The following is a 27,770-nucleotide window of genomic DNA, read 5'->3' as shown; positions in this document are numbered from 1 at the left end:
TACTTCAGAGACAAGCCAGATAACATGTCAGAAAGCCATTTATTCAAACCCTTCCGCAGAGTCAGTCAACAATAACAACGGGGGAAAAAAAACACTTCTACCAGTCAAGAGGCACCAGGAAATTGGTTTTCGGGCAGGCCTGCGTGATTCAGTTGTCATAATCCACGAGATGCCGCCTCTCCCGCTTCAGAGAGAGATTAAGAAGCTGAGTCATCTCTGTGAAAAGAATATGTGAAACCTACACACTTCCAAAAACTTGTCCAATAAGAAAAGTCCTTAAGACTTTAGGAAGGCAGAGACGTACTTGCTCTGTTTTTTTTCTCTCCCCTCTTCATTCCTTTCAATGTCACTCTCATACTCCAAAAAAAGTCATTCCTATTTCAGAAAAAGAAAATCCATTTACAAAGCCCATAGTCCTCACATATCAGTATCAAACTTCTTACAGTGGCAAGTGCATTTGTAAATCACTAACACATATATTAACTGCAATGCAATTATCAACTTTGCTTTTTTTCAATACTTCAGATATCTATTAATAATAATCAAGATTTTTTTTTTGTGCCATGGAATCGGAGACACCTCCAGGAATTGTGTTTCACAGGTCGTGAAATAAATAGCAGGAAATGTTCATGTTCGTGAATTGTCGCGTCCTCTTTAAAACAGTAAACCTGTGCTCCACCCCCACCCTGGTCATGTATATTTCATAAAAACAGCCTTTCAGTCTGCTTAAAAACAGTGAAATTCATCAATAAAGCGTCTGTGTGCTCATGTTTCCCAAAGATGGTGAGTTGAGTGGTGCTGTATGGAAGTGAACCAGAACCGCAGGAACTGAATCTGGTCTGGACGCCTGAAGGACGACTGACTGTAGGAATGATATAAACACCCTCAAAGGTGTCTCACATCTGCTTACTGTGCAAACTGAGAGAGGCTTCAGGTGACAACAGCAAACACCCAACAACAAAAGAGACAACAAGAAGACTTTTTTTTTGTTAAGCTGCAGGTTTGATGTCACTAGAAAGGCATGTCTTCACAGTGACGTCCAAGAGCCGTCCTCAGAAGCATCCGTGGGCCCAGGCCTGCCTCTTTCCCTCCAGTTGTGCTCATTATGGGATGGTTGGGTCGCTGGGCGCCCGGGAGGACTTGAGAAGGGTGGTGAGGTTAGAGGGCAGCTCTCTTTTTCTGAGCTTTTCTTTTTTCTTTTTGCCTGCTAACTGTTAGCTCTTAGCTGAGAGAGAGAGCGCCCCATTCAGACATCGGCCCCAGCTGCTCCGTCCGTGCACAGACTGACACCTCACACAAACACAGTTTGTACAGCAAGACTGGCGGGATGATCCAGGTCGTCCTCCCGAGTCAGGTGAGTGTGTGTGTGTGTGTGTGTGATGCCTGCAGAGATAAAAGACAGAGAGACACAGTCTATTTAAAAATGAGACATTACATGGCTAGAACGAGTCAGTTGTCAGTCGTAGTCATTGTTGTTTACAGTAGTATTTTTCAAACTTCTTTGACCTCACATGTGAGACTTTGACAGACGCACCGGACATATTTTGACTCTGTGGCTCCGTGGACCGGCCAATAGCTTGAGACATCCAAGCATTCTACAAAAACGCGATGAGTGTTGGGGGGGGTCACCATCGGGGGCACAATCAATCCATCAAATGTCTGTGGACCGGAGCCCAGAGTTGGCCAATACCGCTCCCACCACCGAGTCAGAGGTTGTTCTCACCTTACCTCAGGGCACTGAACCCACAGCAGATCGACACTCCTAACCCCATGGCTTTCTATTGTTGCAGATTCATCTTTCATTTGAGGGAGGCATTATCGATCACTGGCAAGCTGAACTGCACACTCTAAAACTCAGTAAGGTGCTCCTATCCTTACTTTCTAAAGCTGCCGACTTGACTAATTTTGAGCCACTTGACCAATTGTGAAATGTGAAAAATGTGAAAGTCATTGCTCATGGGGCAATGGAGTAATGATGACTGATTGAATATGAGACAATCTCAAACACTCGACTGATCATGCATCCCTGAGTCATAATGATCACCTATGAAAAGGATACTGAGAAGTCTGTGAAGCTCAGCGATATACAGAAAGAGGGACACAATTCCCACAGAGTACAGAAGATATGACTAAATACAGATTTTTTTTTTTTTTGAGTGGAGCGGAGCCTGCTATGACAATAACTGGGCTTATATGTAACTAACAGTGACTGAAGTAGCAATGTCTACATAACTACATACTTTCAGATATCTGAAAGTGTTTATTGGCTCAATAACTGACTGCACTTTTAAAGGAAATGTGTGGTCCCTATCTGGGGACAGGGATGTGTTAAAAATCAATGCAAGTTGTGTTATTTTTAATACATATTGTGTAACACATTAAACAAAGGAAACAACACAAACTATATTGTCCATATCTTGACACAGAGATGTGTTAAAAACAACCCAAGTTGTGTTGTTTTCACTGTGTTGTTTTGACTGTGTGACTGTAGATTTTCATTTTGACTATACTGACTTTCATTATTCCACTGCTCGGTTGAATTCCCCATTGTCCTGCGTTCTATAAGGTGTGCATTAACTTAAGTTCCAATTTGTTGGCCGTATCACACTTGAATATTAATTCGCCATGAACGCTAGGCTACGTACATAGACTTTATATTGAAAATTGTCGCCGTCAGCGCAAAAAACGCGTTTGGTGAACACAGCACCTTAACGTTCATCAGAATCCTGGGATATGCCAGCTCGACAACGGGAGATTTAGAACTAACGACTGGCTTTTGGCCATATCAACCATCCATTTAGAACTAGTAACCGCAGTTTGAGAAATTAGTTGAAATGTGTCTGGGAAAAGTAGTTCTACAAATACAGTTCTAGCGATTAAAACATTTAAATTAGCATCGGAAACGAACACAATGCAAGTGGCAACAGTGGAATAAGCGGGATAATGGACTTCACGCCGTTTGGTTACACAAAGTTAATGCACTTTTCTCCGCTTAGCGTCGGGCCGTTTTACCGTCTAGAACGTGCATGAACTTTGTATAACCTAACGGCGTGTCGTCCATTATCCCTTACTTATGATGCCCTCCTTTGTCATATAGTTCCATATTTTCCCTTTGACCTCTGGCACACAGGTAGAGAGGAAATCCCCCCCCCTCCCTCCCCCACCCACTCCACTTGTTCCTTTGTCAGCTCTGGACAAAGACATTGAGGGGGAAAAAAAAGCTCCAGCATATCAAAGGGGACACAAAGCAGATTCGCTTCATCACTCTTATGGAGCCAACGGCAGACCATACATCACCAGGGCTGGGGCTGACCCAGACTCAGTGAACTATGCCCACCACCGACACAGCCCTGGGGTGGGGCTAGTGGCAGGGGGAGGCTGGGGAGGACTTCCATGGAGGACAGCAGGAAGCTGTCAAACCTCTTTCAGTTGAACAAAAGACAAGTTAGGCCAGGTATCAGGTTCTCTTTTTTTCTGGGATACGTCAGTGCCTGGTGTATGGATCAGTCCTCGTTGAGGGGAAGTATGGCTATTGTGTAGCAACAAAGGCTAATGCTGCCGCAAGCATAAGTGCCATTTGTTGCAATATTGGGGCCGAGTCCTCACAGAAGCTTGAAAAGACCATACGCACACACTATGCAATACACACATGCTTGGAGGTCAAAAGAGATTGTGGGGGCACAACAGAGAATCTATACTAAAGTGTCTGACTAAATTCAATGAGACACACTGTGAAGCAACACTAATGCACTTTTCCTCTGTTGCACGCACGCAAATATCGATGTCCACAGACAAAATAGAGTATGTTGCATGATTTTATGAAAGTATGAAGTAATGTCAAATTTGTAGTTTCTTATGTCTCATTCCATCAAACTACAGATCCGCTACCCAATATGGTAAATGGCAGAAGTGCCATTCACCCTGTTAAGAACTGATGAACCACCAAAATGATTTTGGAAACATTATTTTAAGCTACAAAAAACTCTTTAGTATATATTGCTGGTTTTAAATCATCTCAGAAACCATTGTCCTGAATGACATACAAAAGAGTAACTATGAGCTTGTGCAATGTGATTTCATAACAACCTTTGACCACAAATATCATCCCCTAAGCAGAGCAAGCAAATGTGCAGATGTGAAATGCTGGCACCTCCTTGGTTAGGCCCTCCAATAATGCTATTGTGGAACCCTTTGTAATCTTTACCTCAATGTCATTGCCAACATAAACTGATGTAAAGTATTTTATTATTTTCTTAATAAACAGAGCATTTGAACATGCTTCTGGGTTCTGAAGGTGAGTACTGCATTTTCAGTTTAAAAAGGCACTAGAATGTCTAATTTAATGGAACAATTTTAACTTAATAGTTTGTGCTGAACACAAACCATTCTATAACTGTGAAACAGTATCTCCATTCTCTAATGAGGGATCTGGAGAAATACCTCAGATATTACCTGAATACCGCTAATTAAACCAGTACAGACACTTTTAATTATAGGGCTACTTAGCCAACTGCAGTCATCTGATCATTCCTTCCATCCATCTCGTCACCAAACAGAAATGAACTTAATTACAGTGCATGAAAATGCACTGTACTGTTATTCCTAGACTTCTTATTCCTCTTCTTTTTCTTCTTATTATTCCGCTTACCGCTTTTTCCGTACGCAATTTCTCTTCAACCGTTTAACTTAGAAACTTCATTCAAACTCTGTAATGTAGGTCTTCTAATGGATTAGGTTGCTATGACTTTTCCACTATGTAACTTTTATACTTTTTAAACTATAAATTAAAAACTATTAAAAATGTCCCCATAGACTTAACATTGTGATCATGACATCATAGAATCTTTATGCAAATGTGAACCACTCAGAGCAAATCAGAAGCCTGCGTTGTACACAGAGGCGGGAGTAACAAAAAAATCAGAAAACAATGGCGGCGGCCCTGAGGGTCGTAACTGGAAATATTAAATGTGAACTAGAAATGCACTTCCAAGGAATTACCAGTGCATGAAAATGCCAAAAATGAAATGTACAATATAATTTGTAGTTAACACAAATAATATAAAAAAAGAGAGATGGGGTAAAACTGAGCGAATGAGGATTTACCACTGATCTATAAATAGGTAATTGAGATTGTTAGGTGTTGCTAAGACATATATGGTGGTTGCTAGGTTGACGTGGTTTAATAAATGTTGATAGGCAGATAGTTTAATAGACATAGTTTAAGGGCTGTGTAGAGGTAGACAGTTTAATGGATGTTGATAAGACAGATAGTTTAATGAATGTTGATAGACAAATAGTTTAATGGATGTATAGGTAGATTAATGGATGTTGATAGGAGGACAGTTTAATGAAGGAATAAATAGTTGGAAGTAAATGGATGGAGAGAAAGTGGAAATGGAAAGTTGAATCGAATGAAAAGTGGTCTTTGTTAACATTACTAGGGTGATTGCGATGATTTCTATATTGTTGCAAGGGTAATTGAGATAGCTGTTAGGTTTATCATAGGGTATTCATAGTGGTTACTCTGCTATGTAGGTTGCTAAATTAGGTGGAGGTTCCTAGGTGGTAATTGAATCAGACATGAGTGTTGATAAACAGAAGGACAATTTCCAAACTGATCATATATAGATAACACACCAGCATGGAGCTTTTGAACAGTCCAAAGGCAAACTAGGCTTAGTTTATTTTATAACCTACTGTAACATCGATATTATGTTGTGATATGAAGTCATGCATATGAAGTCATGCATGGTTAAACCATGAATGGTTGGGTTTTTTTTTGCTACAATAAACTCTGCAATTTAGGAGGAGAGCACGAGGGATCACAGCAAGAGATAATTTGAGTAGACAATATGCGTGGATAAATTTACTTTTTTAGAAATGGTGAAATCTTCAGAGGTCATTCTTTTACTGTCTATCATGCAGGCTCACATTGCCTACGTAAACATCATAATTGTATTGCATTATCGTGACTGTAGAAGAGCTAGGGTGTGCATTGCACACAAAAATCACAGTTAGGCGACGCCGACGTTATTGGCTGAATGATTAGGTCTATATTTTTCTAATTGATAAAAAAAATTCAACGGTCATTTCGGCAGGCTGTGTAGCCGAATTACATTGATATCATATTGTGATATATCCTCTTTATTGTGTGTGATGTGTTCTGTTACCTGTTCCTGAAATAGTTGTGTCCCTTTAAGGGGAAGTTAGGGGTGGAGTTTTAGGTACGTGTGTTTGCGTGGGTTTGTTTGAGCAGGTCGGAGTCGGAGAGTGAAGGAGTTGGACAGAGAGGTCCGTGAAATAATGCTGTTAAAAGCGTGAGTTGTGGCTAAGACAGCAACTCGGTTGTGATATAAGCTAGGCTACTTGGTTGATAAATAAAGCACGGGAAATTTCCCTCAAGTGTGTCAAAGTGTCTGGAGTATTACAATATTCATCCTGGCTGTAGCCTAACTTAGATGAAGCAGGCTATGAGTTTCACAATAGGCTATTAACGGTGGTAGACTTAAATGTTATGCCTAATCGCCTGCCAAAAGATGGGGATCAACACCGGGAGTTGACATTGATTCAGTGAAGTTAGCTTTATTTACAGCTTAACTATCTAGGTCTCTCGTGGTCTGCGTTTAATTCACGTAGCCTAGGCTAGCAATTGTGCCTGGCTTGATAACGTTACGTTAGGCTATTTGTTTTAGTCGGAAATCGTTTGGTTTGTTATGTTAAACGCACTTTGTGCGTACACATATGCCAGATGTGCTGCCAGATGTGGACTTATAATGGCAGAAGCAAGCTCGGACCAGTCCAAGTTGTTTATTGCCTACATAGCCTGCTAGTTAGCGAGACAGTAGTGCTTCAGATTATCCAGTGGTTTATCTAGCCCAAGTATGTTCAGGTGGCATACACAACAATCCGTTTCAATGTTTTTATGTTGACAACAAGTCATGTTGTACAGAAACACGATAGTAGTTAATTTCAGTGTGCTAGCGATTTAGTTGCTATGTGTTTTCAATAGGTTATAATGGGTCAACAAGCTAACTCTACCGTTAGAGAGCTTACGTTAACCTACAATGATCTGTATGTCCTGAACACATTTATGTCGCATATAAACAACAAACCGTGTCAAAATAAACCATTAAAAGTGGTCAAGAAACCTTAATTCACATTTAATATTTCCAGTTACGACCCTCAGGGCCGCCGCCATTGTTTTCTGATTCTTTTGTTACTCCCGCCTCTGTGTACAACGCAGGCTTCTGATTTGCTCTGAGTGGTTCACATTTGCATAAAGATTCTATGATGTCATGATCACAATGTTAAGTCTATGGGGACATTTTTAATAGTTTTTAATTTATAGTTTAAAAAGTATAAAAGTTACATAGTGTTAAAGTCATAGCAACCTAATCCATTAGAAGACCTACATTACAGAGTTTGAATGAAGTTTCTAAGTTAAACGGTTGAAGAGAAATTGCGTACGGAAAAAGCGGTAAGCGGAATAAGAAGAAGAGGAATAAGAAGTCTAGGAATAACAGTACAGTGCATTTTCATGCACTGTAATTAAGGTTTCTTGACCACTTTTAATGGTTTATTTTGACACGGTTTGTTGTTTATATGCGACATAAATGTGTTCAGGACATACAGATCATTGTAGGTTAAAGTAAGCTCTCTAACGGTAGAGTTAGCTTGTTGACCCATTATAACCTATTGAAAACACATAGCAACTAAATCGCTAGCACACTGAAATGAACTACTATCGTGTTTCTGTACAACATGACTTGTTGTCAACATAAAAACATTGAAACGGATTGTTGTGTATGCCACCTGAACATACTTGGGCTAGATAAACCACTGGATAATCTGAAGCACTAGACTGTCTCGCTAACTAGCAGGCAACAAACAATTTGGACTGGTCCGAGCTTGCTTCTGCCATTATAAGTCCACATCTGGCAGCACATCTGGCATATGTCCTACGCACAAAGTGCGGTTAACATAACAAACCAAACGATTTCCGACTAAAACAAATAGCCTAACGTTATCAAGCCAGGCACAATTGCTAGCCTAGGCTACGTGAATTAAACGCAGACCACGAGAGACCTAGATAGTTAAGCTGTAAATAAAGCTAACTTCACTGAATCAATGTCAACTCCCAGTGTTGATCCCCGTCTTTTGGCAGGCGATTAGGCATAACATTTAAGTCTACCACCGTTAATAGCCTATTGTGAAACTCATAGCCTGCTTCATCTAAAGTTAGGCTACAGCCAGGATGAATATTGTAATACTCCAGACACTTTGACACACTTGAGGGAAAATTCCCGTGCTTTATTTATCAACCAAGTAGCCTAGCTTATATCACAACCGAGTTGCTGTCTTAGCCACAACTCACGCTCAGAGCATTATTTCACGGACCTCTCTGTCCAACTCCTTCACTCTCCGACTCCGACCTGCTCAAACAAACACACGCAAACACACGTACCTAAAACTCCACCCCTAAGTTCCCCTTAAAGGGACACAACTATTTCAGGAACAGGTAACAGAACACATCACACACAATAAAGAGGATATCACAATATGATATCAATGTAATTCGGCTACACAGCCTGCCGAAATGAGCGTTGAATTTTTTTTATCAATTTGAAAAATATAGACCTAATCATTCAGCCAATAACGTCGGCGTCGCCTAACTGTGATTTTTGTGTGCAATGCACACCCTAGCTCTTCTACAGTCACGATAATGCAATACAATTATGATGTTTAACGTAGGCAATGTGAGCCTGCATGATAGACAGTAAAAGAATGACCTCTGAAGATTTCACCATTTCTAAAAAAGTAAATTTATCCACGCATATTGTCTACTCAAATGATCTCTTGCTGTGATCCCTCGTGCTCTCATCCTAAATTGTAGAGTTTATTGTAGGCCTAGCAAAAAAAAAAAAAAAAACATTCATGGTTTAACCATGCATGACTTCATATCTCAACATAATATCGATGTTACAGTAGGTTATAAAATAAACTAAGCCTAGTTTGCCTTTGGACTGTTCAAGAGCTCCATGCTCCATGCTGGTGTGTTATCTATATATGATCAGTTTGGAAATTGTCCTTCTGTTTATCAACACTCATGTCTGATTCAATTACCACCTAGGAACCTCCACCTAATTTAGCAACCTACATAGCAGAGTAACCACTATGAATACCCTATGATAAACCTAACAGCTATCTCAATTACCCTTGCAACAATATAGAAATCATCGCAATCACCCTAGTTAACAAAGACCACTTTCCATTCAATTCAACTTTCCATTTCCACTTTCTCTCTATCCATTTACTTCCAACTATGTATTCCTTCATTAAACTGTTCTCCTATCAACATCCATTAATCTACCTATACATCCATTAAACTATTTGTCTATCAACATTCATTAAACTATCTGTCTTATCAACATCTATTAAACTGTCTACCTCTACACAGCCCTTAAACTATGTCTATTAAACTATCTGCCTATCAACATTTATTAAACCACGTCAACCTAGCAACCATATATGTCTTAGCAACACCTAACTCTCAATTACCTATTTATAGATCAGTGGTAAATCCTCATTCGCTCAGTTTTACCCCATCTCTCTTTTTTATATTATTTGTGTTAACTACAAATTATATTGTACATTTCATTTTTGGCATTTTCATGCACTGGTAATTCCTTGGAATTGCATTTCTAGTTTAAAATTGGTATGGCGTATTATCAGCATCTAGTCTGTCAGACACTTAATTATGTATTTAAGTTAAATGCTGTATAATTTTGGTAGCTCTACTGAACTTCGCTCCATCATCACTCCAACTATCATTCCCATGTTGTTTTTGTCTTCATCCACAATGGTAATTTGGCCCTGTCATCGGCAGACAGACATGATCTAATGTTGCGTTTCTTAATGCCATAATTAAGCATGTGTCTCCCGCTCCCACTCGTGGCGTTAGTGAAGCCATCTTACGTAACCTTCATTTTAACTCGCGCTTTTATTCTCATGATGGCTTGGTCCCAAGACACAAGGCAGATGATTCTGCAGCAGGAGTGAGGAGAATTCTGAGGCCACCAAATGGTTGTTAAATCATAGTTCCAACAGAGAACTAGCAGGTAAGGTAGTGTCAAGTTGTAGTGGTACTGCCCAGCAGTTGAGACATTGTTGTGTATGCAAACAGCATGAAACGGTTTATGATCTGACTAAATTCTCAGGTATTAACATGAGTATTGTATATGTAGCTTTATGTCATGACAACTCATCAGGAGTACATATTTCAAGAGCATCTGAGCTGTAAAAACTGAAGCAGGCACTTAAGACCCTCTTAGCACCAACCTTGCTTCATATCCTCCATTTCTCCATATCCATAGGGTTGGCTAAGGAGATTTGAAGCCTTTCAGGAGCTTCCCTGAACCCTCACACACACACACACACACACACACACACACACACACACAAAAAACCCTATCCGCTGCGGAGCTTGGAGCTTGGCTGGCTTACCAGTCGCTAATCCCATCCTCATCACCTTGGCATGTTTGCACCACGTTTCCAGCTTCATGCTAATCCGCTTCCTCTGCAGTGTGAAAGCGCTAGGCAGGCAGGCGCGGCGGCGGCCACAGCGGCAATCAAACTATTTCGGAATGCTTCACAGTTTAAGTTGTACACACGGAGGGTGTGTGTGTGTTAGTGTGTGTGTGTGTGTGGGAGGGGGGAGGTGGCGGGGAGGCACCACTTAAAAATATGTCAAACATAACGGCTTTACTCTACTCAAATGCTAGGCACTGCATGAAATTGTTTTGGGGATTTATAATGGATTTGTGGCCATAGAGGCAGTGAAGTGCAATGGTCCATCCTGATATTAGGCTTCGCGATCACTTCAGGCAAAACAAATAAAAAAACAAATGATGAAAAAAAAATGCAAATAAAAAACTGATATATGTTGTGGGTTGCTACATGGGCAACACATTTTTCAAAACTATTCCTGAGCTGCAGGAAAGAGCAAGCAGCTGTGTTAAACTTCAAAACCCTCCAGAGCCTGCGTGTGAACTCCAGAGAGGTCAGTTCCCGACAGAGTGAGGCAGAGGCCAAAATGACTTATCATCCCGTCCGAATAAACTTTCGAGCCAACGAGCTCCTGAATATGGCTCTCTGACAACACTGAACATGCCCCCACAAAGTTAAATTTGGCAAAGTTAAACCTGCTGAGGCTCCAGCTGGCCCTGCGCACCATTCACCCCACATTTAAATATCATTAGGTCACCTGACAGGATGCTGCTGCAGGACATCCATCCTTACAAGCCACTGAGCCGACAGCTTGGTTTAGTCAAAGACACACACACACACACACACACACACACACACACACAGACACAGACACACACAGACACACACAAGGTGATGTGGGTAGAGTAGCTCTAATCATACAGTAAACACAAGTGTTTACAACATCATTGTGCAGTACGCATACAAACATCTCTTTGTCAAATTAGTGAATTTCAGATCTACTGTCGTGTATATCCCTCCCACCAGGCGCCAGACTGTCCTGCCTGGAGGGTAAACCTTTGGGCACCTTATTGCGCCGACCGGAGAAGAGTGCTGAGTCATGGCAGAGAACGATGACTCACGTTTACTCTCGGTAATGGGAGTGCCTTGCACCATGCCCTCAACGCTCACTGCATCTGGTGCCAGTTTAAACGGGTTTGGCCGTCCGCAAAAAGGCTCAGAGTAAATGTACCCAGCATGGGGTGGTGGTGGTGGTGGTGGTAGTGTTTACTGTGTGTCTGCTCCGTAATGCCACAGATGGCTGTGGGAAATTGCTGACCGACTCCACTGCCTATCAGACGAGCCACCAGTTCCAGTTGGCAAACCCTGTGGGTCGAGCCAAAAAAGCCATGTTCCCAGGTACAGAAACATGCCAACCCCACAATGGCAGATCAGATTATATCAGTGCAATCCGATTTACGGTCCTAGAAACAGAGAAACAATTAGCTGCTTCAGTCTTTCAGGATGCCGTGCGGTGGGGGTAGGGGATGCTGGGCCTGTCCAACTGGCAAATAACCTGGATTAGCACAGCACAATGCCGTACAGCGCAATACAAAGTGCTCACTAGGCAGGAACCAGCAGCAAAGCAGATCTCACTGGCATTTTGAGTGACCTGCAGCTGCAAGGTCACATGACTCCATTCTGCCAAATCTCACCTAAATCTCTTCCTACCCTTTACTCACAGGAGCTGCATACCACCTGCATGCCTGAATGTTACTCTGCTGCATTGCTAGGGATAGTTTACATGAGGAAACCATTACTTACTTTTGAAAACGTCTTAAGGCTTATAAAGAACGAAGTCCATTTTTTTAAATTTTAGACGTGAAAATAATCTATCGATAATGGACAATGATAGACAAACAATAAAGAAATCAAGTCTAAGCAAATGTAATAAAGATAACCACTGCACTTTTAGTTAAGAATAAGTTATATAGAATAGCTTTACAATTTGGACGAATTCACTAATTTATTCTAGAAACCTGACTCATATTACAGAAGACTGAATATTGACATCTGACCAATACCAATATGTAGAACCCATCCGGAAAATGTGGGAGGGATGAGTAAGGATCTAAGGATATTTAAACTTCACAACCTTGGTAACAAACAAATGTTACTGAACTGAATAAGATCTCAGAAGAAACAAAATGGACATATGATCTGGAGTAGTCGGGCACTGAAATTGCACTTTGCAGGCCTATGAGCTTGTGTCAGGGCCAACCTCTGACAGCTCCAGATGCTTTAAGTGCCAGTACCACACACACATCAACACCCAGCTGGCTTTTGCTTATTTCCCACAAATTTATTTTAATCCAAAGTGACCTCTGGCACAGTGAATGTGTGTACTCTGGAAGCTTAAATCGCATGTGTGGTCAGTACCAGGCTAAATCAGCTGAGCTTGCCACTGTGAGCAATCACTTCAACCTCAAACTTCCCTCTTCTTGCTGTTGGTTTGGACTCGGAGCTCCACAATACACCTTGGAGACAATGTCCATTGTTACAGTCCCTATGTTGATGACATTCTGGATTTGTACACAATCCCTGTAAACCACACTGGTTACCAGCTGTCCAATTCCATGCAATTATTTCAGCCTATCTTCCTGCTCCTAAAACCAAACCGAGAAACCCACTGTCTCCACCATCCTCACAATGGAGACAAACTGGAGCCGTTCCCAGCAGCTTTCATAACCATTAATGAGAAACCCTCGGTTTTGCTCAGCACCTACTTTATATGTTGTTCTCACAAGGTCAAGAAAAAAGATTTTGAGGAGAGTGGCTGGTCATAGGATTTACCCACATGGAACTGATTCATGGGATAGACTACATGTCTGTGTGGTGGCTGCTTTCTCGTGACCCTTATAGGAGGCTATATGATAAACCAATGCAAATTAATTAACATCCACATGAAAAACAAGAATGGCAAAACGTGAGGCCTTACTTCTATAATGCAGCGCAAGCCTGCAGATCCTTGTTCTAACTGGACACCAGCACACAAAATGAAGGCACTAAGCAAAAATGTCTGCAATAAACACTTCTGTATGCAAAGTGTGGCTTTTTATACGTTTAGCCAATAAGCACTCTAAAAAAGAATTCAGAAACTGAGTGAAGCCTGCTCCTACCATACAATTCTCTAACTGGACAAGAGCCAAAAGTTACATACATACTACAACAGCCTTCAGATCTGTCTCCATCTTTCATGATTAGGTGAGGGCAGAACTTAGCTTACAGTTCTACTGGTAAAAATGATGGAGGTTTATTCATACCATCTCACTGTACAGGAATCACCTCAAGAGGAGTGTATGCATGTTCTGGGGTGGGTGTGAGGTATGAAGGAAGCTAATAACCTCCCCCTTCTCATCAACAGGGATTCAGAGAGTACACCCTGCCTGGATCCTAAAAATAAGAATCTAATCAAGTCTGATTCGCCCCCCAGCTACTTGCAGGAAGAAACGGTGCACTGAGACTTAAGGGAGGCCAATTATACCTCCAGCTCTTCAAGAACCACTGCAGTGTGGGCTTGTCGTGTGAAGACATGGAATAACATTTACACTGGGTCACGCAAAGGCTCTAGGAGAAATAAGGAGACTCTTGTCTTGACTCAGGGGTGGAACGAGAAACCTTAAAAAAGGGTCATTCTGTGCTGGTTTGGTAATTTCACAAAACTTTGCATGGGTCTCATGATTTATGATTTGGGGGCTATAATGCTACACTGTGGGGGCATGGACATGGGGGTCACGGACATGCCCCCATTGTATAGTGCTGTAGCTGCCAGGCTGCAACTCAAGCTAGTTAAAACAGATGTATTTATTTATTTTTTTTGTGGCGACAATACTTGGTCACCTTGAAAAACGTAAATCTACATAACTTCCTGATTTCTCCTTTAAAAAGTGACAATTAAGTAACTTTTTCATCACTGACTCATTTAATGTCTCCCATTTGTGAGCTGCCAAGTCATCACAATCCGTTCATTAATGCTGCTACAATTTATTGATTATTTGTTGTCAACTATTTATCGGTTAGTGAATTTGTGCCATTTTATGACAGTAAATTAAATATCTCTGGTGTGTGGGCAAAGCAAGGCATTTGAGAGACACTTTATTGATCAAACAACTAATCAACAAATTGTGCAAATAATTGATTGATTCATTGCATGCAAATAATTATAAGTTAAACCCCCGAGTATGAGTATCTATCTATTAATGCAAGGAACGTCTGTCTGTGTGTCACTCTGTCTGTTCCACGCATAACTCTCGAACCACTCATCCGACTGCTCTCAAATTTGGTGGGTGTCATCCTAATGGCACGAGTGTGTGCAGTGTTAAATTTCATATTATACAAATAAAAAATGTCCCATCTATGGGCTCTGCACTAGTTCATCCAAGGTCTTCAGTACTATTTGACCTGCTGCTCACTGATAGGAGAGGAGTGTAGTGGACTAATTTCCTCACAAAAAAATGTCAATGTATCATTTTATTGTGCATTACCGCTGCCACTAGAATGATCATGCAAGCCTGTACACCAATAGTACAAGTCTACTGTTCTTCCTGCGGTAATCAGCACTTCTTTCTCACCGGTGAGTGTGTGTGTCTCTCCTGAAATTTCAGAATGCATTGCCAGGAAAACGCTTGGTATGGGTATCAGGGCTGAGGTTGGCAGTGGTTCTGTGAAGTACAGTAGCCCAAACAAATCCGGGCTGCAGTAAGTAAGAGGAAGGTTACAAGGCTCTTTCACGCTCAGATCGGATTCTTAGCGGTCATCAGATCCACGGCATTGAGATGCCATCCTTTGCTGATGCATGCAATCAGGTACAGCGCTAAGGTGCTTCATGAAACAAACTGTGTCCTTTGTAAGCTTCATATACAAGCCTATGGGTCTGCTGAGCAGGCTTTTCTTATACAAGAATTTGGAGCTTGCAGATATACTGTAATTAAATGGTCCAGCTTTACAGTTAGATGCTACAATGTTGACAAAATGAATGGTCAGGAACCACCAAGAACAGGAAGAGACAATTACAATATAGGCCTAAATGTAAATGTTTCTTCAAAGGAAAAAAGGGTTAGCAGAGGCACTCCGAGATTTTTAGAAATATAAAAAGCCTTTAATGGTTCATGGCAAGGGTATTTAAAAGCACATGGGCCTACGCGTTACGGCCATATTGGCCTTCATCAGGGCATAGACAAAGGAAGTAATGTTTCTTTTTTGTTTAGTTTTTTTTTTTTTTTAATTCAAGGGTTAAGTAAGCATAATACCAACTATCAGTAAAGGGAAGTCAGGTCTGATATGTTGTTGACATTTATCAGTGTAGGCCAGTTCCCTAATCCTCACACCTACAGTATGAGCGCCATGTGTCTGGCACCCCTGCTCTACCAGCTGTGTGACAGGAACACCGCAGAACAGGCGAGTGGCAGCAAGGGTAATCTCCGGGTAATCACATCACTTCCTATTTCTATAATTAACAGATCTGTCTGTATGAATGTTTGGAAAACAAATGTGACATGAAATGGCATTCAGTCAAAATAAATAAATAAAATTAAGAAAAACATACTCATTACATATATCATATACAACCTGTTGAGGAGTGAATTATTTTCCAAGTTCCTTCTAGAATTCAATGCAAATAATCTATAGTTTCAGTGTTCTGCATACAGTCTGTGGGGAAAATCTCGGAGGGTAATTGTCTCATCATAATGCGGAACTCTCAGTTCACCGAACATTCTAATCACATATTTGTGACCGTACCCCTCAACAGGTTAAAGGGATAGTTCGGGTTTTAAGACACAAAGTTATATGGGTTCCCTGTCAGCAACGTTGTGCATCAGCACTGACTTACCCCGCAACAGCGTCCTGTGAGCCGAGATCCAGCCGGTTTTTGATGCTGAAGAAAGTAGTCCGGCAAGTTTCTGGGGTCACGAAAGTAAAGTGTTTTTCTTCTCAAAACCATATGCGTTCAAAAGAGTGATATATTTGCACCACAAAAACGTTGTCCAGGAAAAATTCAAACCTCGTTATCACTTACTTATTTTTCGCGATTCCTATCACTGCGCGCTACTGACAGCTGGACAACGTTTTTGTGGTGCAAATATATCACTCTGTTGAACGCATATGGTTTTGAGAAGAAAAACACTTTACTTTCGTGACCCCAGAAACTTGCCGGACTACTTTCTTCAGCATCAAAAACGATCAAAAACCGGCTGGATCTCGGCTCACAGGACGCTGTCGGGGGGTAAGTCAGTGCTGATGCACAACGTTGCTGACAGGGAACCCATATAACTTCGTGTCTTAAAACCCGAACTATCCCTTTAACCCAAGACATTATTCATAACGAAGCCAAACGTTTGATTCAATTTTGACCTTAATTTAATTTCTATTGGTAATTTGACTAAGAAAACAGACGTATTTCATTATTGTAAGCATCTCGCACAATGCATCATCTTTGGTCTCACGATTTTGTCTTTTCCATGCAAAACAAGTCTTATGGTAACATGAAAATATTAACATTTGTCATGGGTATGAATTATTCCCAGTTAAAGGTAAATGCAGGATTGGCGATTGCAACGCCGGTTACGCTTTCGCTTTTCGTTTTCTGCTTGCATATTTCTCTGCAGAGCTTCCCCCGAGCTTTAGCGTGTATATTTTACAAAAGTCCTAAATCGGTCAGTCTGCCTTTTCATGAGCATGATTGAGACTTCACATGAGACTTCCTGGTCCATGGGTGCGTGCCCGAGGATTCCTGAAGTTGCAAGCGTGGTTCTACGGCTGTAGACCACTAGGGCGGCCGAAAAAAACATTGTTTGACCGGTATTGACTCATTTTATCATATATAACAGTATGAAACGAATTGATTAACTGAAAAACGTTGCATAGTATACCTTTCAAATGTTTAGGAATTCATTCTTATTAGGAACCCTGCTTCATCTGACACAATGAGATGGGCGTATGAGTATGTCTGCAGAGCTCATTTCATTATTTCTTCTTTGAATACTTGAGGTTTTCAGTTAGAATAGTAACTACACCTCAGACAGACCATTAGGTGTAATAATGGTGGCGATAAAAAATAAAAATTCAACACATGGTCCTGAAGAACACTCACTTTCACCAGTTGGTGTGTGTGAGAGAGAGAGAATCAACTCAGCCGTAGATGGATAAATGGCAAATCAGCTCTGGATAAAGCTCAGCCTGGTGAGGCAGCCCCGGGGCAGGCGAGACAGCCTCCATCTCCTCAGCTATCTCCCTGTCTAGGCAAGACAGACCTTTTCCCTCCATCTCCTTTGCTCTCTCTCTCTCTCTCTCTCTCTCTTTCTAGGTGTCTAGGTGAGACAGCATGTCCGTCTCTCAGCGGTCTCTCTCTTTCTCCAATCTGTCTCACTCTCCTGACACTTCTACTCTTCTGTCTCCTGTAGTTTCTCCTCCCATCTCTCAGTCTGTCACCTGTAAGTCACTCTCTCCTTCACCTCCTACACACTCACTCACTCGTTCCCAGCCCTGCGTCCTCTGTAGATTCCCCTCCTGCTCCCCTTCTCTCTGCCCATCTTCTACTCACTCCCTCACTCTCTCTCTCCATCTTTCAGTGTTGTGTCCTCTGTAGATTCCCCTCCCGCTCCTTTTCTCTCTCTGCCCATCTACTACACTCTCTCTCTCTCTCTCTGCCCATCTTTTAGTCTTGTGTCCTCTGTAGATTCCCTCGCGCTCCCTTTCACTCTCTGCCCGTTTCCAGCTGGCTGCTGCAGTTGTTGAAATATTTATGGCATGAAACAGGATTCCCAGGCCAGCTCTAGTGTGCATCATTCATGCAACTCTATTCCTCTCTGCCAGCCTCTCCCTCCACACCACCAGCACACTGAACCAGTGTGGCGCATTAAAAACACACAGGTATTTATGAACGGCAACCAGCAGCCGCTCTCACCTGTACCTGTCTTGGCTTCCCAGAGGTCAGAAAAGGGGAGCTTCGAAAAACAACTTTTAGAAAAAATGAAACATGCAAAAGAATGTCAAAAAGCATTACAGGACTGCTACAGTGTTGCCCAAGAGATGTGTGAGCATTTCTCCACCGGTCAGATTTTGGCCTCACATTTTGAGACATCTTGCTCCCTCCAAGCTAGACCCCAAAAGTACCTGCTGAAACTCCCCTGACTGGCTGCACAGGAAGCAGATCTGTCACTGGTCTGGTGTGGGTCAGTGCAAGAGGTGCATTCAAATTTGGCAAACAGTGGCAAATGTTCTCGGTGAACATATTTTCTTTGAACAGTTAAATTTGAACGATTTCCATTCTATAGGTAATTGCATTGTTGCCTTCGTCAAGCTCATGTCCAGTTCCACTGTATGTTCGCAGAGAATTACCCACTCAGATTTTTTGCGATTGTTCGCAAATGTTTGCGGAGAAGTCAAGGCCAACGGAAAACTTTTTGCAAACGCTCACCTATGTTTTTGATTCATTTAATTGCTCAGCTGTCATCTGGGCTCAACAGGGGATGGAGACCAATAGGGCCTGGAAGCATTCATCTGGTTTTGGACCCCTCATGGTTTCATCAGAACCTGCGGCTTTGTTAGGCCACCTGCTATTCTGTGAAAAAGAGACTGCTGCTGCTGCTAGTATATGTGTATGTGTGTGACAGCCAGGGAGTGTGTGTGTGTGACAGGGAGAGTGTGTGAGATAGAGAGGGGGAGGTGTTAATGATTAATCATAAGAGAGACGGTTTACACATCTTTAGGGAAAGGACCCAGATGGCTGAGGCTATGATGGAGACAGGATTGGGACCGACAGCAGTGGCGGTGGCAGCGGCAGCAGAAAAAATAACCTGGGGAGGCTCTGGGGATATGAGGAGCTGCTCAAGATCTTAAGGGGAAATCAATTGTCTCTCCCGTGGTCTTGAGGTGAGAACAAACATGAAGGTTGCGCTTTCTGTGACGAAAACAGGGATTGTTGCCCCCAACAGTCTCCAGCCACAGGGGCAGCTGAACCTAAAGGAGGCTAGTTTCATTTCTGCTTGGCCTATGTGAAGAAAAGGTTGGAGTGGTTCGCACACTGGAAGATTTCGCTAGACAAAGTCTTTACAGAGAAAGTTTAATTGAAGGGAGCAGACGTTTCAGCCGTTCCGGCTAATCTCAATGCTCGCACTTGGGAATAGCAGAGTAGATGTAAATGTAGGAAAAGGCATAAGATGGAAAACCTAGGCCTATGGATCCTATTTCGGCCTTGTTCTCGAAGTTCTCTAAGGGGTACTGTGTATGTAGACTGTGTTCTACATACACAGTCTTACTAAAATCATAGCAATGTCAGGCTGGACTGTCATGACGCCAAATATAAATTATTAGGCATTCCTACTCCCATGACATGGTAAACCAGCACTGCTTTGGTTATATAAAGTTTATAACTGAAGTCAAGCATAAGATATCAGTCAGCTACATTTGCTATGTTAAGACTGAAGTACAGTCCTTCACAGAACTGTGGGAGCGCTTTGCTTTGTGATAAGACATTTAGGCCTTGTCATTTATTGATGAGGTAGCGGAATATTATGTAAACCGTCGGAATCCTTTAAAAGGTATTTCTTCAGACTGCTAGCTATATCTACAACTGTATGTTGGTGTGTGGACTACTCTGCTGACCTTTGGATTTGACACTGGGATTGACAACAGCAAACCATGACAATAGCCCGTACTTGATAGACCAGTCAGTAATTACAGCTGATTGAACTGCAGCGGGTGTTCTCCAGCTTGCGAGCTAATAGGCAATTGACTACAGAGCCTCTGTAATGCAGATCACAAATCAATGAGTGGAGTGGTTCATTGGCTCTCCGTGAGAAATGTGTCCCATTGATCGGAGTGAGGGACTGTGGAAAATGTCAGTGCTGAAAAAGTCTTTGTGCTCTCGTGACCCTGGGTCTAACCAGCATCACTTTATCTGGACTTTCCAAATGTTTTCACACTATGGGTATATTTAAAAACAACAACAACAAAACAACAACGGACAGTGTACACTCTGTCAAAAGTGAAGTCACTTCTCATATATGGTGAATGGACTATGTATCACGGAAGAGGCTCAGCCAGCATTATCTTTTCGGTGGGGCCTCAGTTGTGTTATAGTGGCTACTGTTTTAATCCGTCGCCTCTCTTTTAGGTAAGTAATGCGGCATAAACTTGTGTCTTCTCCCCATGAGTATTGTGTGATTGATTTAAAGATGCCTTTACTGTACCTGTTTACATGGACCATTGCACGTAGTGAATGATCATGTTAAGCTGCAGAAAGATTTTTGTGTCAGCCTGGGGGTACACATACTAACCATCGACAAATGGGACTTTAGATTTGGAAACAATTTGGTAAGAATTTAGTGCACCAATTTAAGTTTATTTTCACTGCTAATAATGCCCCTGCTGGGAGTCAAAAGTCAACGAATGTTTTCCAGACGCACTTTCAATTGAGAAGGGTCTGGTGTCAATAAGGCCATCTATGCATGTGTCAAAGTTAAAGAAAGAGTTACCCGGTTGAGCATGAACAAGATATTCCATGTTCGAATAAACATGAGAGGAGCATAATATTGCAGAAGACAACCCAGCTGACGCTCCAATAGAACTAGAATGCTAGCTGAGAGCCTCCCGTGGTATAAAGTCCATTCTGGGTAGGACCTGGCCAATTTTGCAGACCTTGCGTGCATGATGCCTTGCTTTTCATTGGTTTCACAGCTCAGTGACACTCCATCCCATGAGAAACAGGAAATACTCCCCTCCGCCTCACAAAAAAAGGAAATACTGCATGGCTTCTAATACAAGAGGACATTGTAAACAAGCTTAGGTGACCTCCTACTTGTAAATGAGTAAATGTTCTGGTCATACTATTTACCCTGATGTTCTGGTCATGTGCTTTAACCTGATGAATATTTCTGAAATATTTTGTTACATAACTATGTTCTAAAAGAACAAATGAACAAATAAATAAATAAAAACAGAAAAAAAAGGATGCAAATGCATCTGCACCTGTAAATGCTTACCTTGTGTTTGATTCCATTTCCAGAATGAGGCTACTAGGCAGGAAGATGTTTCCAAGTGCTCACAAAAGCTGTTGGAATTAACGAGTAAGGCACTGTAGTGATACTGTTCCAGTTGTCTGACATCGGATCATAACAGTCTAGTGTTTTACACCGCTGTGTCCCAAAGTAGCCGCCAACTACATACAGTTTGTTTCCCGACGCCACAGCGTGGCAACTCATTCTCTTTGAAGTCATGTCACCCACTCGAGTCCACAGGGTGGTCTCACAGTCAAATCGGTAAGCAGAAGCGGCCGTGAACTCCGTGTCTCCACCCATGATGAAGATTTGACTGCCCAGCACAGCTGCCGCCGTGTAGCGCCAAGGTTGTGGGCACTCGGCTGCAATTAACCAGCGGTTCTCCACGGGGTCATAGCACTGCACCTTGGACGCCTTGTCTCGGTGGATGGTTGTACCACCAAAGACAAATAGCTTAAGCTTAGCGCTGACCACAGCAGCATTACTGACCCCATCCCTGAGGGGAGCCATCATCGTCCACTTGTTGGTGAGAGGGTCATATCGCTCTACTTGCTTCAGTGAAACAGAGGGAGAGGCTGGGAACACGCCAGCAATGGCTGTGTGGCCCCCAACCACATACAGGCAGTTCTCCAACTCTGCAGAGCCGTGGCCAAACCGTGCAATTAGCATGGGTGCCCCTTTCGACCACTCCTCATGGACGGTGTCATAGATCCACACATCCTTGGACACGCCATTCTCTGAACCCCTCCCTCCAGTCACATAGACCTTACAGCCAATGGCACAGGCACTGAACTCTTTCCTTGGACTAGGCAGGTCAGACTTGGGAATGATCTCCTTGGCTTTGTGGTCCACCTGGTAGATTTTGTCACACATGAACGTTTGTCCCCCGAGAATTAAAAGTGTGTGTCCAGCCTTTCTGGGCCGGGCACAGGGGCTGGTCACAACTCCGTCGTTCTGCAAGATCTTCTTTTTACACTGCATGGCCTCCTCCACTATCAGCCGGCTTCTTTTGTCTGACATCACCAACTCTTCGCATGCAACTGCCTCAATAAGGCATTCTGAGGGCAACAGGGCTAGTCGAATACCCCTCAGCAGCTCTGGCAGGTAGTCCCTTCGACTCTCTAGGTCGTAACGCACCCAACGCATCACAGCATTGAACACAATCTGCTCATCTTCGATCTCCAACTCATCACTAAGGATTAGGTCGAGCAGCTTGTCTTTGGAAAGGTTGTAGAAGTCCTCTGTGTCTCGAACAGTTTCAAAGTGGACCAGGCACATCCTCCAAGATAGCTCGTACAGACGCTTACACTGATGGGCATCTGACAGGAGCATCATGCCTAGGCAGTTGGACGAGTGCAGATTCTTCTCTAAGAATTCTGCAGCTGCGTCCCTGATGTCATGAAACTGCAACATATCTCCTGCCTCCAGCAGTGACTCGGCATTCTCCTCGTTAATGATCACACGGGACGAGTAAGCAAAGTCCAGGAGAAGCTCTAGCACCTCTGGGTGCACGCTGTCATGGAAGTTGACCTCGCTATCGACACTCTCACGCAGCCCTCCACTGAACATGGCCTCAAAGTAGCGGCTGCAAGCAGCCAGCACGGCCCTGTGACAGGGGAATGAGCGGTCGCCAGCCCACAGCGTCACATCTGTGAACATGCACTGCTTGCGTAATGTGTTAAGGTGCGTTAGCACACTGTCCGGATGTGATGGTTTGTGGAACAGCGAGATGTTCATGGAGCCTGTGCTGGTCCGAGACTTGCGGTTTTCATGAACGCTGACGGACATTTTCTCTGATGTCTCCAGCGATTCACTTGTCCCAATCTCTCGAACTGCGGAGAAATATAAAAGGCACATGCATTAAAAAACTCAATTCTTGCACTCATTAGGTCACTTCACAAACATTACATTTTATGGACACTTGGCCTAAGTATTTTAGTGGATGCATTTCACTGCCCTATATAAGAATCCTTTGGCCTCATTTAATTTAAAGCTAATGAGTGTTTCATCGTTAGTAAACATTTACTTCATTAAATCTTCAAACAAACTGTGTTTCTGTTTTACTGGAACTCAGTAGATCTATTCGTGGTTTTTTGTTGTTTTTTTTTACAATGTGCTATAGGTTCTTGTTCACAAATTCATTCAATTCAAGAACGTTGCAATTGTGCCAACAAAACACTTTTATTTATCCAATCCAGAGCTCTTCATTTTTGGTAAGGTAACTTACAAGCGTCTAACATCCAAACACATTTAAGTGCAGCTAAGCAAGACCCTGAATTTGTGGGGCAGTGCACTTGCAGCTCTGACGCAAGTTAACAGAGAGGTCCCTATGGACTGAAATATTTTGGACTGCGGTGGTCCATAGAGAACAATAAAGAATAGGAAGGACTTTGAGCCAGCTCTGTCCTGATCTGTGACATATTGTTTGTAAATATGTGCTGACATGCATATGTGGTCTGTTTAATTCACAGTGCAACAGTCTCTGGGGACAACTGGAAAGGTGGGGGCTGCAGGCAGGTGCATACAGATGGGGGAGGGGGGGGGGGGGGGGGGTGCCAAACTAGGATGCAGGGCACAGGCAAAATGTAGGGTAGGGATGCACTTTTGCTATAAGCAGTTAGTGTGGTTCAACGTCAACATTAACATTAGTCCCACTCTCATAAGCCGTGGGCAAGACATGAGCTCATGTGCATTCCAGTCAAGTTACAATCAGCTATGCCAGGAACCCCCCCAGCACTGGGGTTCACTTTAGATAGAGGCTATTTTGTTGAACCACACAGGCCGCTTTACGGGGTCAAAAGGGCTGCAGGCATTTTGTCTGTCACTTACAGCGACAGAAGCTGCTGACCCAGCCACAGGCACTCAGAGTGAGGATCTGAGGAGGGGTCTGCATTGGTCCCCCAAAGACGCCACTCCAACGGGTCACGCTGACAACAACACCGTCCCTCTGCGGGCAGTTCAGAGACGGAAGACAGAAGGGGACAGAATCAATGCATAAAACAACACAGAGCTATGTTTTGCAATCACCGCTGTACCCGAGGGAGGAAGGGAAAGATGCATCTTCTGCTGCTGCCTGGTATTCAGGGCTCCTCTTTTTCTTGCAATCAAATTAACGTCTTTTATCCCTATCCATACGGGAGGTTCAGTGCTCTGAATCCGCTGTTTTCTTTAAAGGGGCACTGCTACAGAGTTCCACAGCCATCGCAACACCATCACCTATGGCAACTGTCACTCACGCAAGGTGCTGAATCACTGCCAGTGAACAGGCTAGTTAACTTGCCCAGGCATTCATAAGGCTGTGAAAGAGCCACCGCTTCATTGTAATGCCAAGAGAGAAGCCATGGTACAAAAGTCTCTTTTTTCTGCTGAGTATTCTTCCCCAGTAAACACTGCCACTCTCCTAACTAATAGCCTTCCTGGGGTCCTTTCAGATAGGGTGTTGGTATTCCTGTGCTTCTCAACTTCCCAAAACAAGGCAAGAAAATTGGGGAGGGGGGCTTGCTATAATTCAGGGAGAGTCAGTCAGACACTGGCAAGTTCTCTCTCTGTTTGTTGACTAAGACGGCTTTCCAGCTGGTACGCAGTCTGTCAGTGGTTAAAAGATCCATCCATCCAAATGGGTAAAGGCCTGACAGAGTGCTAGCCAAGACAACGGACATTACATTTCTGTTACGATATGTGATTTTCGAAAGACATCCATTGCATCAGACTCTGACCAAAGATTAGGGTTGAAAGGGGTCGTGGTGTGGTTGCATAACAAACATGCATCCATAATGAACAGTTTTAACATTTGTTTAAACATACATTTAACATACTTAACAAATGTCCATTTTGCAAAGAAGTAAAATACTAATATGTATGAAAATGGCTGCAGTTAAAGCAGTAGAACATCTAGGCCATCACTACTGTAGAGCTAATTCACATTGCATTGCAATGCTGTATTATGAGGTTAAGGACAATATTTTGTTAAATTAAATTACATTCAATATAAAATGCTTCCGATGGGCCTATAGAACGGTGTGAAAGCAGTAGTGATCAGACTATAAAAAGTCTGTGTCTCTCAACTCATCCACACACATTTCACAAGAGTCTACCTGTTGCCCATTTGCACATCAAATTAGCAAACTTCAACCAAATCTTGAACCAGCACAATGAATCAGTCTCAGTAGGATGATCAGAAAACGAGAGTGCATTTTAAGTGATCTCAGCACTGTAAGTGGCAAGCACATCTGCTGGACAAATGGCTGACAACAAATGGTTCAGCACCTCTAAGTGTTTCTCAAACCTCCCATCTGAAATTGACTAACAAACTTGTCAAATCTATAGTAGAATCTGCAGAGGAGATCACCATACTAGCACAGCTGTGGCCGACAAATAGAGGACTGTAAAGAGATTAATTTAATTGCAGATTTACAGCAATTTCAGTTTTCACAGAAGCACACAAATAGGCTTACACACACTAATTCAGATTAGAGCAGCACGGTTTTTGCCAATATTCACATGTTCAATTAATGCTGCCTAATCTCTGCTCTCTGGCTTTAAGTGACTGAATGAACCCTCTTCAATTCACCAACATCAATTCATCCTGTCCGGTCACTGCGTCACTGAAATCAAATGCATCGTATCCATACAGCATGGGGGTGAATGCCAATCTGGCAAATCCTATGCATTAGCTGCTCTGGTGGCAGCTTCTTCATCAAACTTTTGGTGGCATCACACTTCCACATCAATCGCAGAATGTGATAGGCCTATTAGCATATGCATCTCCTTCCTGTCATTTGAAGGAACTTACTTACAAGTACGTAAAAACAGTTCAATTTTGCACTCAGAGGCAATTTAGCTATCTAGTCAGAGTATTGGTTTTAGATTGGTCGGGCTGATTAGCCTGACTAAATTTCTAGATCTTTTAAAATGCATAGCCTACAAGCTGCTGTTGCCATGGTTCAGGGCAAAAGGAAGGGCTAATTTTGCAAGAGCTGTTTTGAAATAGAGACGTTTTCATCAGCAATGCAAATGGACAGTGGCTTATTGAGTGGGTCTGCATCGAAATATTGACCTGTGGCTCAGCCAAAGCCAAGATGCGTCAAGCTTGAAAACCTACATTTTCGACATTTTCTTTCAATGCCTTGTAGTCTTACACCAATACGTCCAGGCTCCATCATAATCTTCAATAAATCAAATGAATGCTGTGTAAAGGGGGAAGCAAACACTGAAACACCTGACAAACAATGCACCAGGCAGGCGCAGCTTGAGTCTTACGGGAAACCGTACACGGCCAGTAGAAACAATGGTTCCCACACATCGGAGAAGCCTTGAAGGAAATCGAAAGCCTGAAGGGAGTTGTATATGGCACTGACAACAAGGTTAAGGTAAATACAATATAAAGTCAGTAACGTGGAACACTATCGGGACACGACACACTATGGGGTATGGTAATAGGCGGTAAGATATTGGCGGTATTAAGCTGAATCACATGGATCATTATCTCTGTATGCTACGAACAAAATCGCCAACAACATAATCAACGTCACTCCTTGCAGTATGTATAGGCATGTGTTCTGCTAACATTAGTTTACTTCAAGGTTGCAACTTACACGCTTGTGAAAGAACGGACCTGCTTTCGCCCACATATCAATAAGGTATGGCTTTAAGGAGCAAAACACCCTGTACTCAGTAGTGATCGGTCCTCAAGTTTCCCATATTGCTTACGCTCCATAAACTGCGGCCGACTAGCTTAAGACAAGGGCTTAACTTTTGCTAGCACGGGGTAGCTAGCAAACACTCCACTAAACCACTATAATTATGCATATCTTACCTTGCTAGTTTACTTGAAAACACTGAAATACAAATCAGACAAAGCCTTGGTAATGTATTAAAGTAATGTCATACTCACAAAAATACTCTTACAACGATATGCCCACGCCACCAAGCTCCCGTTCGAGTGAGTGATTCATTATTTTTATCCAGCTAGGCACAGTCTTCCAGCCGTTTCGACGCTACTTTGTTCCCGTTTGAGGCTTCAGTGGAAAGAATGTTACTGGAGTGTTCAATATCTAAAAGCGGGGTACTGGTTTTGGAGGCTGATTGACGTGGTTTCTCCCAATCCTTTCCACCAGTTTCATAGACATATCCATACACCCAATAGGGTTCGACTATTACAAAAATGGGCGCGTTTTTTGCAGCCTAGTCAACCAATGGGTCTCACGACTGGGTGGGTATTCAGAATAT

The 27,770-nt window shown here is 42.6% G+C and overlaps 1 protein-coding gene across 2 annotated transcripts; it reads right to left on the bottom strand.

Moving 5' to 3' along the window:
- Window positions 1–20: 20 nt before the first annotated feature.
- Window positions 21–27,571, bottom strand: enc2 (ectodermal-neural cortex 2). Of its 2 annotated transcripts, XM_062547484.1 has the most exons (4): window positions 27,436–27,553; window positions 24,372–24,489; window positions 21,528–23,374; window positions 21–1,383 (listed from the first exon to the last, which is right to left on the bottom strand). In XM_062547484.1, exons 2-3 carry the CDS (start codon window positions 24,433–24,435, stop codon window positions 21,561–21,563), a joined length of 1,878 nt encoding a protein of 625 aa, XP_062403468.1. In that variant the 5' UTR covers window positions 24,436–24,489; window positions 27,436–27,553; the 3' UTR covers window positions 21–1,383; window positions 21,528–21,560. The 2 variants fall into 2 exon arrangements, with proteins under 2 accessions (XP_062403468.1, XP_062403470.1); XM_062547486.1 differs by lacking the exon at window positions 24,372–24,489 and having other exon boundaries at window positions 27,436–27,571.
- Window positions 27,572–27,770: the final 199 nt, after the last annotated feature.

The sequence above is a fragment of the Sardina pilchardus genome, chromosome 10, assembly GCF_963854185.1.
Source record: "Sardina pilchardus chromosome 10, fSarPil1.1, whole genome shotgun sequence".
NCBI lineage: Eukaryota > Metazoa > Chordata > Actinopteri > Clupeiformes > Clupeidae > Sardina > Sardina pilchardus.
The sequence above is the reverse complement of the archived record's forward strand: the minus strand, read 5'-3'. Positions and strand labels throughout refer to the sequence as shown.